General features: G+C 44.3%; 1 protein-coding gene across 1 annotated transcript in view; it reads right to left on the bottom strand.

Moving 5' to 3' along the window:
• Nucleotides 1-9,780: 9,780 nt before the first annotated feature.
• Nucleotides 9,781-18,485, bottom strand: part of LOC110493513 (solute carrier family 2, facilitated glucose transporter member 9) — a 41,906-nt gene continuing 33,201 nt past the window's right edge. Inside the window, exons 8-12 of the mRNA XM_021567826.3 lie at nucleotides 15,223-15,333; nucleotides 14,487-14,588; nucleotides 14,110-14,170; nucleotides 12,367-12,494; nucleotides 9,781-11,947 (exon numbers count right to left, since the gene is read on the bottom strand). Of these exons, the coding sequence (XP_021423501.3) occupies nucleotides 11,696-11,947; nucleotides 12,367-12,494; nucleotides 14,110-14,170; nucleotides 14,487-14,588; nucleotides 15,223-15,333 (654 nt within the window). The 3' untranslated portion in view covers nucleotides 9,781-11,695. The remainder of the gene's footprint in view (nucleotides 11,948-12,366; nucleotides 12,495-14,109; nucleotides 14,171-14,486; nucleotides 14,589-15,222; nucleotides 15,334-18,485) is intronic.

The following is an 18,485-nucleotide window of genomic DNA, read 5'->3' as shown; positions in this document are numbered from 1 at the left end:
CTCTCTCTCTCTCTCTGACTCTGCCTCTCTCTTTCTCACTCTCTCCGTTATTTAATTTGTTCTATCCTAGCAGCATCTCTCCAGTCTGTTTTATTCTCTTTCTCTTCCTCCAGGCCAAGCCGAGGCAATAGCATTAGATAACGATTTTTCTATTTTCAAATGAACTCAAAATGGACTTAGCAGATAGAAACAGGAAAAGCCAACCTCTGGTACAACTCTATAGATTAATATGAATAAACAACTGTTTGAAAATTGCTACATGACCAAATAGTGAATCCAATAAGCCACTCATCTCGTAAGACAATAGAGAGATGGAGGGATGGAGTAGTAGTAGTGCCTTGGTCTTAGGAGGATGGAGTCTGCTCTTTTCTATCCGAAGCGCGATAGCGCTTTCTGCCACTAGCGCTTCCCCCTGTGAGGGGTGACAGTGTGCATTCTGGGAGATCACCTGCTTCCTCCCCTCAGTCCCCCAGTGAGTCAATAGGCGCCATATGACAGCAGCTCACCCATCACCCCGGCACCCAGCGCGGAGACTGAGGCCGCTGCTAGAAATTTGCTTAAAGCCCATACCAATTAACTTCAGCCTGTCACGCCGGATACGAGCCGGATACGGGCAGCCAATGGGTGAGGGCCCTGTGTGCCTATTTGGCTGGCTGTCAGTCTGCCTCGGTGCGGACACAGAAGAGAAGAAGGGAAAGCTCAGCTGTTCTATGGATGGAAGAGAGAGGGAGAGAAAGAGCAGGAGAGAGAGGGAGAGGGAGAGGGAGAGAGAAAGAGAGAGAGACACACACACAGAGACAAAAGAGGGAGAGTTAGAGATAAAGAGAGAGAGAGGGTGCGAACGACAGAGACAACGAGACCGAAAGAGAGTCAAAGAGAGAGATCAGTGGAGGAGAGGAGTGAAAAGTAGGCGTTTCTTCTCTTTTTAAAGTGTATAAATCTGCAGCGATTCAGGCCTCTCTCTCTCTCTCTCTCTCTCTCTTTCTCTCTCTCTCTCTCTCTCTCTCTTCTCTCTCTCTCTCTCTCTCTTCTCTCTCTCTCTCTCTCTCTCTCTCTCTCTCTCTCTCGGTCGGTCTCGGTCTCCCTCCTTAATGATGATGTCAATCTGTGAAAAGGCTTGGCACACATTGGAGCTGTCATGGGCCCATCCATCAGACAGGGGTTTGTCAAAGGAGCCAGGCCGCACAGCTCAGAGTAACGAGGCGCGCACAATGACAGCAAGCCCCCATTTGCATAGAAAATGACCCTCTTCTCTTTGGGAAAGTGATAGCGAGGATGAAGGGGATGGATGGTGTGTGGGAAAGGGGGGAAGGGGGGGGGGATAAAGAGATTGTTTTTGGCCATTGTGGGTGTTTGTTGTTGAAGTGCCTTGTTGTGAGTCAATGTGAATGGTTGTTGAAGTGCCTTGTTGTGAGTCAATGTGAATGGTTGTTGAAGTGCCTTGTTGTGAGTCAATGTGAATGGTTGTTGAAGTGCCTTGTTGTGAGTCAATGTGAATGGTGTTGAAGTGCCTTGTTGTGAGTCGTGAATGGTTGTTGAAGTGCCTTGTTGTGAGTCAATGTGAATGGTGTGAGCGTTGACTGGGATAGAAAAGGACAAGTCTTTGATGATTTCTCTCTTTCATTTCAAAGTGGAGATTGAGAACGATAATAGTTTGGTTGTTTGTTGCTGTTTCAAAATGTATATTTGTTTAATCCTCAGCTAATGTGTAGCTAGCTATAGCTATCTCTATATATTTCAATTCTACTCAATTAAACCATGTCACTTGATTAGGTTGATTAGTTTAGTGATAAATCCTAGCCCAGTAGTTTATGTTCAGAGTGGTTGCCTCACCTCCACATCCCCAGAACACAGAGGTACCACGCACCATTGGGGCCCAAGCCCCTCACGTGCACTTTGTCCGCTTTCTTTTCTCGCCCAAATGAGACATTGAGTAATCCGGTGGGTTTTTCAACTTGTTTTTATGAACTACTCGAAGACTACACACTGACTTCATCTGCTAAACAAACACACCCACACACACACACTGCTACCTCTACATCTACCGCCCCGCCCACTGTGTGCTGGGAAGACAATGGTTAAAGCTACACATTAACCCAGCCTGTTGTAGTGGCTATTCAGACACTAGTGCCATCTGGTCTGACTGGATTGTCCTTCTCCCTTCAGAGACGGGACAGTGAGGGTCAGATCACCTGCGGGGATAAGGCAGAGTACATTACAAACATTACAAAGTGCTGGTCTATAATGAAAGTGTGTGTGTGTGTGTGTGTGTGTGTGTGTGTGAGAGAGAGAGAGAGAGAGAGAGAGAGAGAGAGAGAGAGAGAGAGAGAGAGAGAGAGAGAGAGAGAGAGAGAGAGAGAGAGAGAGAGAGAGAGAGAGAGAGAGAGAGAGAGAGAGAGAGAGAGAGAGAGAGAGAGAGAGAGAGAGAGAGAGAGAGAGAGAGAGAGAGAGAGAGAGAGAGAGAGAGAGAGAGAGAGAGAGACAAAAAGAGCGAAAAGGGGGCAAAAGAGGGAGCGGATGTGAATGGGCGCACGTGCACCAACCCTAACTCTGTATGCCCCTGTGTGGATAGTGGTGGGGGTCCTCCTGTTCCTCCTCCTGAACAGAGCCAGGGGACAGTAAAGGTGTCAGCGCCATGATGGAAAGAGTGCTCCTCCACGGGACATCAGCAGCTGCCAGCCAGCTTTCCAGCAGCTTGTCCCTGCATGGTCCCCCTGGTCACGCCACACTAGCCAGTGGTCTGGCCAGAGGTAGGACTGGTTAAGATAAAGGACCATAAGGGCTGGACCCTCTATTGGTCTAGAGGAGTCAAAAGGTTGGAGGTCAGTGTGAGGAAGGTCAGATTATAGGTGCTTGAGTGCACGCTCAAAAGCATAGACACACACACTTCTGAAATACAAGTGCCGCATACAGCTGTGATGCAGCTGCTCAGATTAGCTGAAGTCGGGCCACCAGGACAACTATCATGGAGGGAAATTAAAAGCCATACCATGGATGCTATTAACACAGACTAAAACAGGAACTCTCCAAGTCTTGTGACTCGCAATACCCTGAACTATGTCTCGTTATACAGTTCTAACCAAGCAGAGGCTCCAGCACCTAGTTTTATCTACCTCAAACAACTTATTTTGGACTAGAACGTTCACCATCGTCAGCAGTACCTCCTTTACAATTGTCAAATCTAAACAAATGCTACCTAAACAAACACTCCAACACTACCTCTGCACCAGCAACAATGTCTGGTTCGTAACTACCCTTTAAATCAAGCTTTATTAGCACAAACCTCTGTCCAAATCTCTCTTCAGTTGGATAGTTCAGCTTCCACGAGTCCAGTGGATGAATTGTGTGTGTGTGTGTGTGTGTGTGTGTGTGTGTGTGTGTGTGTGTGTGTGTGTGTGTGTGTGCATGTTTGAATAGGTAGCATCATTAATCACATGCATACCAGAAAAGACAGTTAAAAGCCTACTAGACAGTACACTTGGCAGACTTCCTTATTACATTGTCATGGACCAATAAGCATCAAGCCCCAAACCCGCTTTTATCCAATCAAACAGCTGGCTTCCCCGGGTCGTTAGGGAGGAGACGAATCAAAACGCTCCATACTCGGCCCGTTGCCGGCGCCGCCTAATCTCACCAATGGGAGCACTGCGCTCTTGTAATCCAATTATAGAGCAGATAAGCGATTTGTTAGACACTGTGTGTTGGTCTGGCAGCTAGCCAATCTGGTGGGTCTGTCTGGTTGGTAATAGCGTGGCTGGGGATAGGAGCGGAGAACGAGCACAGGAATAGAGATGAAAACACACACACAAGAGCAGGATGATACAACAGGAGGGTGTAATGTACTAGCAGCAATAGCAGGATCAATACATTTTCATGCAGGGTTTCTCCAGCGGTCTTTTGGAGAATGAGTCTCATTGATGCCATGCTGCATGATGACTCTGTAGCACAGGGACTATTATTATGCTGATTATTGGGTTGTAACAGCAGGTTGACCAGCTCATCGTGGGAACAACCCCTGTGTTAATCACGAGAACAGTTGTAGACGCAATAGGCATGACTTCTGCACGTTAATTCCGCCATAGGCCTGCTGTGAAAACTGGTGGATATATGCATAATATATGGGCAATCAAATCAAACCAATGTTTATTGGTTGCGTTCACAGATTTGCCGATGTCATGGCGGGTGAAGAGAAAGGCTTGTGTTTCTCGCTCCAGCAGTTCAGTAGTACCTGGCAATACAGAAACAAAACACACACATAATCCAGAACAATTAATAAATGAAGAAATATCAGAATGAGCAATATCAGAGAATATAAATATATAACGTGTAGAGATAATGTATACAGTGGTGTGTATAGACTGAATGGACAGTGTATGATCAGAAGAGATGGCTACATCAGTAGTTATATAGGCTAGAGCCATGACTAGAATACAGTATATACATATAAAGTGAGTAAAACATTATGTAAACATTATTCAAGTGACCAGTCTTCAATTACTCTATGTACCACGCCTTCGGAAAGTATTCAGACCCCTTGACCTTTCCACATTTTGTTAGGTTACAGATATATTCTAAAATTGATCCAATCTTTTTTCCCCTCATTAATCTGCACACAATACCCTATAACGACAAAGCAACAACAGGACTTTATCAATTCTTGCTAATTTATACAAAATAAAAACTGGAATGTCAAGTATTCAGACCCTTTACTCAGTACTTTGTTGAAGCACCTTTGACAGCGATTGCGGTCTCGAGTCTTCTTGGGTATGACGCTACAAGCTTGGCACACCTGTATTTGGGGAGTTTCTCCCATTCTTCTCTACAGATCCTCTCAAACTCTGTCAGGTTGAATGGGAGTGTTGCTGCACAGCTATTTTCAGGTGTCTCCAGAGATGTTAGATCGGGTTTAAGTCCAGGCTCTGGCTGGGCCACTCAAGGACATTCAGAGACTTGTCCCGAAGCCAATCCTGTGTTGTCTTGGCTGTGGAATTAGGGCTGTTGTCCGGTTAGAAGGTGAACCTTTGCCCCAATCTGAAGTCCTGAGAGCTCTGGAGCAGGTTCCCATCAAGGATCTCTCTGAAACTTTGCTCCGTTCATCTTTCCCTCAATCCTGACTAGTTTCCCAGTCCCTGCCGCTGAAAAACATCCTCACAGCATGATGCTGCCATTACCATGCTTCACCGAAGGGATGGTGCCAGGTTTACTCCAGACGTGACGCTTGGCATTCAGGCCAAAGAGCTCAATCTTGGGTTCATCAGACCAGATAATATTGTTTCTCGTGGTCTGAGTCTTTAGGTGCCTTTTGGCAAAACTCCAAGCAGGCTGTCATGTGCATTTTCCTGAGGAGTGGCTTTCGTCTGGCCACTCTACCATAAAGGCCTGATTGGTGGAGTGCTGCAGAGGTGGTTGTCCTTCTGGAAGGTTCTCCCATCTCCACAGAGGAACTATAGAGCTCTGTCAGTGTGACCATCGGGTTCTTGGTCACCTCCCTGACCAAGGCTCTTGTCCCCTGATTGCTCAGTTTGGCCGGGCGGCCAGCTCTAGGAAGAGTCTTGGTGGTTCCAAACTTCTTCCATATAAGATTGATGGAGGTCACTGTGTTCTTGGGAACCTTCATTGCTGCAGACATGTTTTGGTAAACTTCCCCAGATCTGTGCCTCGACACAATCCTGTCTTGGAGCTCTACCTTGTATAGACAGGTGTGTGCCTTTCCAAATCATGTCCAATCAATTTAATTTACCGCAGGTGGACTCCAGTCAAATTGTAGAAACATCTCAAGGATGCACAACGGAACAGGATGCACCTGAGCTCAAAGGGTCTGAATACTTACGTAAATAAGGTATTTCTGTTTTTATTATGGGGTATTGTGTGTAGATTGCAGAGGATTTTTATTTATTTAATACATTTTTAGAATAGGGCTGTAACGTAACAAAATGTGGAAAAAGTCAAGGGGTCTGAATACTTTCCGAAGGCACTGTACATTGGGCAGCAGTCTCTAAGATGCAGGGTTAGAGTGCCAGGTGGTGCCCGGGTAGAACAGTGACTAAAGATAGTGGCGACTTTAACAGTCTAATGGCCTGGAGATAGAAGCTGTTTTTCAGTGTGTCGGTCCCAGCTTTAATGCACCTGTTCACCTTCTAGACGGTAGCGGGGTGAACTGTCCATGGCTCGGGTGGCTGAGGTCCTAGATGATCTTCTTGGCCTTCCTGTAGATGTCCTGAAGGGCAGGCAGTGTGCCCCGGTGATGCGTTGTGCTGACCGCACCACCCTCTGGGGAGCCCTGCGGTTGCGGACGGTGCAGTTGCCGTACCAGGCGGTGATACAGCCCGACAGGATGCCCTCAGTGGTGCATCTGTAGAAGTGCGTGAGAGTCTAACATGTCATAGACAATGAGCTATATGTCTAATGTACATTGAAAGGTTTGAGAGGATGCAAAGTGACCAAATGTCCAATCAACTGGTCAGAATGGAGTGAGCAGGAGGGGTGGATAGAATAATGATGTGTTAGCTCTGTAGCTACATCACTCTGTCCTGTTGGGATGAAGGACAGTCTGTTTAGAGACAGACAACGTATCCCACTTAGAGAGACATACTGTAGGCTGCTATTTACCTAAGTGCAAGTGTACAGACATGCAAACTGATTCTGCATTTGAAGACTAGGCCACTTCCCATTTCCCGTAGATGTGGCAGTGTGTGAACACCTTGTTCTTGACACGATAGGACTTAATCATATCCTCTTCTCTCTTCGGAAAAGCACTGTACTGAACATAATTAGATGCTACATCACCTCTGAAAGGGGGTGTGCGTGTGTTCGCATACTGGTGCATGTCTGTGTGTGTGTGTGTGTGTGTGTGTGTGCGCATAGCAAATCTTATTAAGAACACTTTCCTTCAAATCCACCCTGTTTCCCTCCACTCACTCTCCACCACCGCTCTCTGAAAAAAGCCCCTCCGAGACGCCTTCCCAGCAGCCTCTGTAACTAATGACAGCCCTGGACAGATCTGACAGTGAGCTGTGTCTGTATATTGTGCTTAATATCATCATAATAATGAGAGCAAATTAGAACAATCAATTTCCACGGGCTGGTGCTTGATTGGACAAGAAGAAGGAAGTGACAAGGGGTGATCCATCATTCCACGGACCAGTCACATTAAGGGGAGCGCCGGGGAGTGTGGTGGGGGCAGGTGGGCTGGTGGCCAGTAACAGCCAATAGGGACGAGGCTGAGGAGAGCGAGGAGGGCAGGGCTAGGAATTAGATGCAGTGTTCTAGAAGCAAGCGTTATTTCAGCTGTGGTATGGACTGGACAGTGAGTGTGTGTGTGCGTCATTTTTTACAGTATGTACTTTGCTCTCCATGACAAAAGGCCGTTTAAATGACAATAACGTTGTGTTAACACAATCAATTACTTTACCTCCAGCCAGCAACAAAACTACCATCACTCTATATTTTAACACACATCACCAATGACCTTGCTCTCACCTCTGACCTTAGGACCCCCTCCAATTCAAAACGACACATTCTGAAAACCATGACATTGAGTTTTAATTTCAAATCTATTTTTCTCTGTCGAGAGACTCAGTCAGTCGCTTGACAGCACGTCACCATTGCGGCCCCAGTCGAGGGTTCCCCGGCCCGTCTGCAGGGGCTGTGTGTGCAGATGGAAGCAGCAGCCTAGGGGTTAGAGAGACAGGGAGCAGCACCGTTTCATTCCCCATCATCTGATCTACCATAACGCTCCATTGCACCAGGCTGTGACAATACCTCACAGTGAACTGTCACCAGACCTTTCCTTGAAAATGGTTGTGGAAAACAGGCCTGTGCGTGGCTGAATGTAACGTTTGAGGTAGTTCTCTGAAGATGTTTACAGGAGGTGAAAGTTCACCTCACCTAAAGATATGATTTAAAGGGCCAATCTGGGACTTAAACAACAAAGCGATCTCCCGCCACTTTTTTGGGGTAACAGCTAAGAATTTGTGCACACAACACCTCAAATGGTTGTCGCCTACCAGATTAGAAGTGCAGTTGATGGAAGTTCAACAGAGAAACCCACTATTGATCATGTAGTCCAGAGCAGTGGAGCGGGCCCTGTTCAAAAGTAGTGCGCTACACAGGGAATAGGGTGGCGTTTGGGACACTGCCCTAGTCATGATGAAGGTTGTGTCTGATCTTGCCTGATTGACGACCCAAACGTAAAATATGACCTATATTGTGACTTGTCAGGGCTGACTAACATGATAACACTATAATGCACCATAACCAAAGACAGGAAACATGTTCAAGCATATTTATTCATATCATTTACATACATTTGGATACAAAACGACAAAGGACTTTTTACTCAACCCTCTACGATATACAATAGATGTTGCAGCAATAGTTAAAGACACATTAAAATATTCCAAATGTGAATACAATGAGTCTAAACAAATCTATACAGTTACTTTGATACTCGGAGCGTATGTTCAGTGGCTTGCGAAGGAGTATCCACCGCCCCTTGGAATTTTTCCTCTTTTGTTACCTTACAACTTGGAATTAAAATAGATTTTTGGGGGGGGGTTGTATGATATGATTTACACAACATGCCTACCACTTTGAAGATACAAAATATTTTAAATTGTGAAACAATAACTTGAGGGTGCATAACTATTCACCCCCCCCCCCCCCCCTTTGTAGAGCCACCTTTTGCAGCAATTACAGCTGCAAGTCTCTTGGGGTATGTCTCTATAAGATTGGCACATCTAGTCACTGGGATTTTTGCCCATTCTTCAAGGCAAAACTGCTCCAGCTCCTTCAAGTTGGATGGGTTCCGCTGGTGTACAGGAATCTTTAAGTCAAACCACAGATTCTCAATTGGATTGAGGTCTGGGCTTTGACTAGGCCATTCCAAGACATGTAAATGTTTCCGCTTAAACCACTCGAGTGTTGCTTTAGCAGTATGTTTAGGGTCATTGTCCTGCTGGAAGGTGAACCTCCGTCCCAGTCTCACATCTCCTGAAGACTGAAACAGGTTTCCCTCAAGAATTTTCCTGTATTTAGCGCCATCCATCATTCCTTCAATTCTGACCAGTTTCCTTGTCCCTGCCGATGAAAAACATCCCCACAGCATGATGCTGCCACCACCATGCTTCATGGTGTTCTCTGGGTGATGAGAGGTGTTGGGTTTGCGCCAGACATAGTTTTTTCCTAGACAGCCAAAAAGCTACATTTTAGTCTCATCTGACCAGAGTAACTTCTTCCATATGTTTGGGAATTCTCCCACATGCCTTTTGGTGAACACCAAACGTGTTTGCTTATTTTTTTCTTTAAGCAATGGCTTTTTTTCTGGTCAGTCTTCCGTAAAGCCCAGCTCTGTGGAGTGTATGGCTTAAAGTGGTCCTATGGACAGATACTTCAATCTCCGCTGTGGAGCTTTGCAGCTCCTTCAGGGTTATCTTTGGTCTCTTTGTTGCCTCTCTGATTAATGCCCTCCTTGCCTGGTCTGTGAGGTTTTGTGGGCGGCCCTTTCTTGGCAGGTTTGTTGTGGTGCCATATTCTTTCCATTTTTTAATAATGGATTTAATGGTGCACTGTGGGATGTTCAAAGTTTCAGATATTTTTTATAACCCACCCCTGATCTGTACTTCTCCACAACTTTGTCCCTGACCTGTTTGGAGAGCTCCTTGGTCTTCATGGTGCCGCTTGCTTGGTGGTGCCTCTTGCTTAGTGGTGTTGCAGATTCTGGGGCCTTTCAGAACAGGTGTATATGTATATACTGAGATCATGTGACAGATCATGTGACACTTAGATTGCACACAGGCGGACTTTATTTAATTAATTATGTGACTTCTGAAGGTCATTGGTTGCACCAGATCTTATTTAGGGGCATCATAGCAAAGGGGGTAAATACATATACATGCACCACTTTTCCGTTTTTTAATTTATTTTTGAAACAAGTTATTTTTTAAATTTCACACCACCAATTTTGACTATTTTGTGTATGTCCATTCCATGAAATCCCCAAAAAATCAATTTAAATTACAGGTTGTAATGCAACAAAATAGGAAAAATGCCAAGGGGGTTGAATACTTTCGCAAGGCACAATATAAATATATACAGTAGCAGTCAAAAGTTTGGACACACCTATATTCCACAAATTAACTTTTATCAAGGCAGACCTGTTAAATTAAATGCATTCCAGGTGACTACCTCATGAAGCTGGTTGAGAGAATGCCAAGAGTGTGCAAAGCTGTTACCAAGGCAAAGGCTGTTTAACACTTTTCTGGTTACTACATGATTCCATGTGTTATTTCACAGTTTTGATATTTTTACTATTATTCTAGGTACAATATAACGCACGATTTTCACTGAGTGTACAAAACATTAAGGACACCTGCTCTTTCCATGACACAGACTGACGTGGTGAATAGTAGTAGGTGGAAGTAGGTGCCAGGCGCACCGGTTTGAGTGTGTCAAGGACTGCAACGCTGCTGGGTTTTTTAACACTCAACAGTGTGTATCAACAATGGTCCACCACCCAAAGGACATCCAGACAACTTGACACAACTGTGGGAAGCATTAGATCAACATGGGCCAGCATCCATGTGGAACGCTTTCGACACCTTGTAGAGTCCATGCCCCAACTATGAGGCTGTTCTGATGGCAAAAGGGGGTGCAACTCAATATTAGGAAGGTGTTCCTCATGTTTTGTACACTCAGTGTGTACTGTATATATCCTCCTACACACTTTCTTGTGCATATCTGTTTAACATGTACGATATAACGTACGATATTTAACTTATTTTGCCTCGGAATATGAAATGACTACTACAGTAGCCACATTTACAAACTCTCTTACGCAAAAGAGAGAAGGAAAAAAACATAAACAAGCAAACTCAAGTTATTGGTTCTCTCTTCAGCTAAGCAAGGTAAACATGATCAAAGACACTGTAACACTTGGAGCACCTTCTTATGAAGCCTTATAAGGGATCATAGCACCTTATAATGTGCTATGGATATGTTGTTAAGGCATTATAAGACCTGAAAGGGTTTCTAAAACTATACCATTCACGTGACGTGTTCTGACCTCATTTTCTGTCAAAACCAGTGATCAGGAAAATGGTCAAGTCAGACACTGCATTCATATCCTGATACTGTTGCTGTGTCATTAAATAAATACATTCTGTTCTGTACTGTACATTGTAGGAAAAGGTTTTCAGCCAGATTGAGAAAAGACATTCAGCGTGATTCACGGAGAGAGAGGCAAGTATAACTGAGAGGAGAGGGAAACCTAATGGTTGTAGATGTGCTGACTTCCAAACAGCACATAGAGTCAATGTAGGTTACTGTACAACTGGTGACAATAAATGTTACATTTTGGAACGGTATGGAGATAGATTTCTGTCCGAAAATGTTTTTCATTTACATAAATATGGACATAATTCAACTTATACGCCATTGAGAAAACTTTAAATCAGATTTGGATTTGCAAAAAGGGAATTTTGGCTTTTCTTCAACTAACTTTTAACCTAAAGCCAATATGATGGTGACATTTTATGTTGATTTCACATTGACTTCACGTTAGTTGACAACTCAACCAAATGGAAATCAAAAATAGACGTTTAACTGACGTCTGTGCCCAGTGGGGTGTTTTCAGATCAGTACAGATGAAGAGACACTTTAAGACTACTGACGTCTCTCTCTCTCTCTCTCCCCTTCTCTACTTCTTATTCTCTATCACTTCGTACTCCAGCTCGACGGCACCATAGCCGTTCATCTTGCCGAGTTTGAGGCTGTTAAAGACGCCCAGTTCGCTGCTCTCCTCCTCCAGCATGCCGTTCCTGGCCGCGAACATCTGGCTGATCTCCACAAATGTCTTGTTCTTGGTCTCGGGGACGATGAAGAAGACGTATGCCGCCACTGCCGTGCACACGCCAAAGAACACCAGGTAGCAGTAGGCCCCTGCCGACATCTGAGGGGGGGGGGGAGAGTTGTTTGTTGAATGAATTGAATGGATTATTAGGGGGAACAGTAACAGAACACGATGTGAATTGGATCTTCAGACGATGACACTTATTTATTTCAAACATTTGCTACTATTTGCTAATGGACTACTGCTATACTACTTGTATACCACTAGTTTACTACTAGTACTACTGCTATACTACTAGTATACTACTGCTAGACTACTACTTTTCTACTACCATACTGCTAGTATACTACTACCATATTACTACTATACTACTGTTTTACTACTACAGATGAGTTGGAGTGGAGTTTGAGGGAATAGGGAGCTGGATCGAGAGCTGTCGTGAAAAAGGCACGACTAAAAGGACAACATGCAGCGGTAAAACGTGTGTACAGGGGTAATTATAGGCCAGTAGTTCTGACCTGTAGGAAGGGGAAGACAAAGCCGATGGTGAAGTTGGACAGCCAGTTGAGGCATCCAGCCACGGTGTAGGCAGCCGGACGATGGGACTGTTTAAACAGCTCTGCTGTAATCAGGAAGGGCACTCCAGCTACACAGGGACAGAGACACAGACACAATGAGACACATGGGCTGCATTTAGACAGGCAAACCCAACTCTTTTGACCAATCAGATCAACTCTGAAAAAGATCTGATGTGAAAAGATCTAATGTGATTGGCCAAAAATAACAATTAGTGGAACGAATATCAGAACACAGCCATAGTCTACAAAGGTATACTTCTCAAGCCATGATAGAATCACAATATGAGCTACTAGTTATAGTCACATGTGAAGTTGGGCAAACTACCAAACCACTGATATTGATAACAGCAAGACTTTAGAGTAAGGATAGTACATTGAGGATTGAAACCACCATTATATTCCCTCGGTGTAAGACAGATGTATGATCTTAATTTGATCCGTATTGTCACAGCCAAATAATCCTGCAGCAACAGGATTTTAACATGTAGTCCATTATGTTGCCTTGATTGGTGGTTAGGCTATTAGCTGGCCAAAAAGTAGGCTACATGAAAAGTACAATATCGTTAATATAACCATGTCACGAAGCTCATCTGAAAATTCTCAGCAACAAAAGAGGGTTCAAATTAAGGTCCTACATCTGTATCTCAACATGTTAACTCTATAATATGTAGAATCTATAGACGGTTTCATTGCTCCATAATATCTCATTCATCATGGTTAGAAATGAGAGATATTATGAATGAGGAATAATACATTAGTAAAAGCCTAATGATGAAAGTGTGAAGTTAAGTCCTCATTATTTGAGCATGATAATGACATGGGGAAAAGGCTTGATAATATAGTCAATAAGTAGGGCTCTGCAATTTGTCTACATCTGCAGTACAGTGAGCTCCTTCACATTGTTTATGCAAGTTTTTTTGTCTCAAGGAGGCATATTCATCACACACACACACACACACCAAAATATTCATTATGAACAATGAGCCATTGAAAATCTAATTGCGGCAAACAGAAAATCCTCATCTGAGCTTGATGTATGGATTTTGCCTGCTTGACGGATTACATTATGTAAACTGGTGTTGGTCTAATTCATCAGGCTTATAGCCACCATCAACATTCTAATAAACTGTTGCGTTCAGCCGACGAGCCCCAAACAAATGGGTGTAAGAATGGATGTTCCTGTTACCGTGGCAATTATGATTTCCTCATTTAGTGGATTAATGAAATACAATAGAGTAGCTATTTATGTTGGGTAAACAGTGAGGCTGCCTTTCCTAGGGCACTTCTACATTCCACCACCAGAGAGCAGTGTTTCCTAGTTATAAAATAACTGGCTGTGTCTTTTGGATAAAGTGGAAAGTTCAAAGTGCTATAGGTATCCTGGAGGTTAAGAGTACTGGGTCAGCAACTGAAATGTTTCTGGTTCGAATCCCTGAGCCAACTTGGTGAGAAATCTGTTGATGTGCCCTTGAGAAAGACACTTAACCATAGTTTCTCTGGATCACAGCTTCTGCTAAATAACTTAAATGTACTTAGAGTAGCATTGTAGCCCCTTGTGCTAAAATAGGAAGTACCCACTCTTCTATTGAGAGCGATATACGTCCTGAGTATAGAGCCTTGTTTTGAAGGAGAGAAACAGAGAGAGATAAACAAACAAGCAGACCACCAGGGTAGATGTCTTACCTGGTCCTATACAGAAGCCAGCGATGATCCCCACCACACATGCAACACTGATGTAGTGGGACTTAATGGGCAGTGAATGGAAGCATAGGACAGTCAATATCAGAGACCATAGGACAGTCATCACATTACAAATAATAATCAACTGACTGGTTACTGATTATACTCATTAAAGAGACAGTCAAAGACACGGAGACAGTAACTATCAACAAAGAGAGTCTGCACGATTCAGACTAATAGTAATGAAGATGGCATTGTTCTTCTATAAACTGACCTGAAATCAGATTTTCACTTTTCACAGAAAATGCAGAATTCCAGGTCTGGTGAACTGATCCTAGGCCTGTGTCTATAGGGGAAGATTGAAGGGTAGATGAACGTACCTGGAACATGAGGGAGAGTGTGATCCCTGCACAGCAAATTCCCATGAAGGTGAATCCACCAATCATCAGAGGTCTTCTGCCCAGCCGTTCAATGGTGAAGCACTGGAGGCGGGACAAAGGAGAACAAGTTACTTCTATTGGCCAACGGCTTAACATGTCAATGTTACGCTTCTGCATGGGAAAAATGGCAAACTGCTACCCAGAGACTGTGTTTCTTGGAATAGCTCAGCACCCAGTAGTATGTCCACTGACCTATATGTCTCTTTAGAAAATGTAGCCATGGGCTGCATGCATCCCAAATGACACCCTATTCCCTTTGTAGTGCACTACTTTTGACCAGGGCCCAAAGGGGGATATATAGGGAATAGTGTGCCATTTGGGACATACACAGTCTGATCCAGAGCCATACTGTATAGAATGTATACATAATTTACTATATCTAATATAGCTGTGGTTTGACTATAGTATCTCAGTGGATATATGCTTAACAGTTCCCGAGGGCCTTATAGCTAAAGTACAGGCTTGTCCAAAAGGAGTGTTGAAGTGAGTATTACCACCAGCTACCAGACAATAATAATAACACCTCAGACTAGAGTAGGCTAGCTAATGTTAGCCTGGTTAAACCAGACTGAATGCTTCACTCACCTATGAGAGCAGCTTTCAGTCTGGTGAACCAGGCTAAGCTAGCATGCTCAGCTGTTGTGCTCACACAGTAATCCAATGACAGCTTGCTTACCCCTACGCATCCAGCGATAACCTCGATGGCTCCGGTTCCAACCGTGGTGTACTGGATCTGAGGGACTGGGATACCTGCGTTCTCAAAGATGGCGTTGGTGTAGAACCAGATCTGAAGAGAGAGAGAGTTGTAGATAAGTAGCTGAACTGTGAGCAGTGAACATGTACAGTGTTGAATACATACTGTAGGGCTACATCTTTGTCGCGGTTGTTCTTTGAATACTCCATTGTTCAGTGTTCTGGGCTGTACAGTGCTCACATCATCATCATCATCATCATCATCATCATCATCAACACCAACATTAGTAACTGAGTGTACATATTAAATAACCTGGCTAAACAAATGTGCAACGTTCAGCTAACGGTCATTCTTAAAGCTCTTATTACTCATGGCTGATTCATCATAATTGCTGTCACAACCATCCTAAATCCCATCTGTCAAATCAGATACATTTAATAAATGCTGTGGTCCAGCATGTCAACATTGGCTTATAGTTTTCCCAGTGAAATGAATGAATGTCATTATCTCATTCGTCATACTTCACTACAACAACACACATCCTCTAATACGGACAAGATCAGGAAAAGTGGATGAAATGGACACATATAGTTGGTTTCAGTAACCATCCATACACATACATCAATATTTCCACACACTCATGGAAATATGTCACATCCACACATGGTATTTGCCCGTCCCTGTGTAGAATTCTGAATGGACTTCTAGAATCTAGTATTACCAAGCAGGAAATGGGTTGCAAAGACCTCCTCGGAATTCTAAAAGGTGGACATTGGGATTCTTTGATATCACATTAGAGCTTTTGTGCTCCGCGTCTGGAGCAGCTGCGACAGTAGAAAGCAGCATAGCGTGGCCGTGCTGTGAAATGGGGACCAGCATGAGAACATGTAAACGAGTGCTTATCCACATGGTGCTGAAGGGCCAAGAGCCCATGTCACTAGGACAAGTGTGTGTGGGGATCCATTTAGACTATGAAATAAGGATGTGTGTGTGTGTGTGTGTGTCTAGGGTGTATGTACAGTAATGAGGACCAGTGTGTGTGTGTCTAGGGTGTATTGTACAGTAATGAGGACCAGTGCGTGTGTGTCTAGGGTGTATTGTACAGTAATGAGGACCAGTGTGTGTGTGTCTAGGGTGAATTGTACAGTAATGAGGACCAGTGTGTGTGTGTGTCTAGGGTGTATTGTACAGTAATGAGGACCTGTGTGTGTGTGTGTGTGTGTGTCTAGGGTGTATTGCACAGTAATGAGGACCTGTGTGTGTGTGTGTGTGTGTGTGTGTGTGTGTGTGTGTGTGTGTGTGTGTGTGTGTGTGTGTGTGTGTGTGTATTGTACAGTAATGAGGACCTGTGTGTGTGTGTGTGTGTGTGTGTGTATTGTACAGTAATGAGGACCTGTGTGTGTGTGTGTGTGTCTAGGGTGTATTGTACAGTAATGAGGACCAGTGTGTGTGTGTCTAATATGTATTGTACAGTAATGAGGACCTGTGTGTGTGTGTGTGTATGTGTGTGTGTGTGTGTGTCTAGGGTGTATTGTACAGTAATGAGGGCCTGTGTGTGTGTGTGTGTGTGTGTGTGTGTGTCTAGGGTGTATTGTACAGTAATGAGGACCTGTGTGTGTGTGTGTGTGTGTGTGTGTGTGTGTGTGTGTGTGGCTAGGGTGTATTGTACAGTAATGAGGGCCTGTGTGTGTGTGTATGTGTGTGTGTGTGTGTCTAGGGTGTATTGTACAGTAATGAGGACCTGTGTGTGTGTGTGTGTGTGTGTGTCTAGGGTGTATTGTACAGTAATGAGGACCTGTGTGTTTGTGTGTGTGTGTGTGTGTGTGTGTCTAGGGTGTATTGTACAGTAATGAGGACCTGTGTGTGTGTGTGTGTGTGTGTGTGTGTGTGTGTGTGTGTGTGTGTGTGTGTGTGTGTGTGTGTATTGTACAGTAATGAGGACCTGTGTGTGTGTGTGTCTAGGGTGTATTGTACAGTAATAAGGACCTGTGTGTGTGTGTGTGTGTCTAGGGTGTATTGTGCAGTAATAAGGACCAGTGTGTGTGTGTGTGTCTAGGGTGTATTGTGCAGTAATAAGGACCAGTGTGTGTGTGTGTGTGTGTGTGTGTGTGTGTGTGTGTGTGTGTGTGTGTGTGTGTGTGTGTGTGTGTGTGTATTGTACAGTAATGAGGACCTGTGTGTGTGTGTGTCTAGGGTGTATTGTACAGTAATAAGGACCTGTGTGTGTGTGTGTGTGTCTAGGGTGTATTGTACAGTAATGAGGACCAGTGCGTGTGTGTCTAGGGTGTATTGTACAGTAATGAGGACCAGTGTATGTGTGTCTAGGGTGTATTGTACAGTAATGAGGACCGGTGTGTGTGTGTCTAGGGTGTATTGTACAGTAATGAGGACCTGTGTGTGTGTGTGTGTCTAGGGTGTATTGTACAGTAATGAGGACCAGTGTGTGTGTGTGTGTGTGTCTAGGGTGTATTGTATTGTACAGCAATGAGGACCAGTGTGTGTGTGTCTAAGGTGTATTGTACAGTAATGAGGACCAGTGTGTGTGTGTGTCTAGGGTGTATTGTACAGTAATGAGGACCAGTGTGTGTGTGTCTAGGGTGTATTGTACAGTAATGAGGACCTGTGTGTGTGTGTGTGTGTGTGTGTCTAGGGTGTATTGTACAGTAATGAGGACCTGTGTGTTTGTGTGTGTGTGTGTGTGTGTGTGTCTAGGGTGTATTGTACAGTAATGAGGACCTGTGTGTGTGTGTGTGTGTGTGTGTGTGTGTGTGTGTGTGTGTGTGTGTGTGTGTGTGTGTGTATTGTACAGTAATGAGGACCTGTGTGTGTGTGTGTCTAGGGTGTATTGTACAGTAATAAGGACCTGTGTGTGTGTGTGTGTGTCTAGGGTGTATTGTGCAGTAATAAGGACCAGTGTGTGTGTGTGTGTCTAGGGTGTATTGTGCAGTAATAAGGACCAGTGTGTGTGTGTGTGTGTGTGTGTGTGTGTGTGTGTGTGTGTGTGTGTGTGTGTGTGTGTGTGTGTGTGTGTATTGTACAGTAATGAGGACCTGTGTGTGTGTGTGTCTAGGGTGTATTGTACAGTAATAAGGACCTGTGTGTGTGTGTGTGTGTCTAGGGTGTATTGTACAGTAATGAGGACCAGTGCGTGTGTGTCTAGGGTGTATTGTACAGTAATGAGGACCAGTGTATGTGTGTCTAGGGTGTATTGTACAGTAATGAGGACCGGTGTGTGTGTGTCTAGG

Source organism: Oncorhynchus mykiss, chromosome 17 (genome assembly GCF_057628025.1).
Source record: "Oncorhynchus mykiss isolate SJ-2025 chromosome 17, ASM5762802v1, whole genome shotgun sequence".
In the NCBI taxonomy this organism is placed as follows: domain Eukaryota; kingdom Metazoa; phylum Chordata; class Actinopteri; order Salmoniformes; family Salmonidae; genus Oncorhynchus; species Oncorhynchus mykiss.
This window is presented reverse-complemented; position numbering and strand designations above follow the sequence as displayed.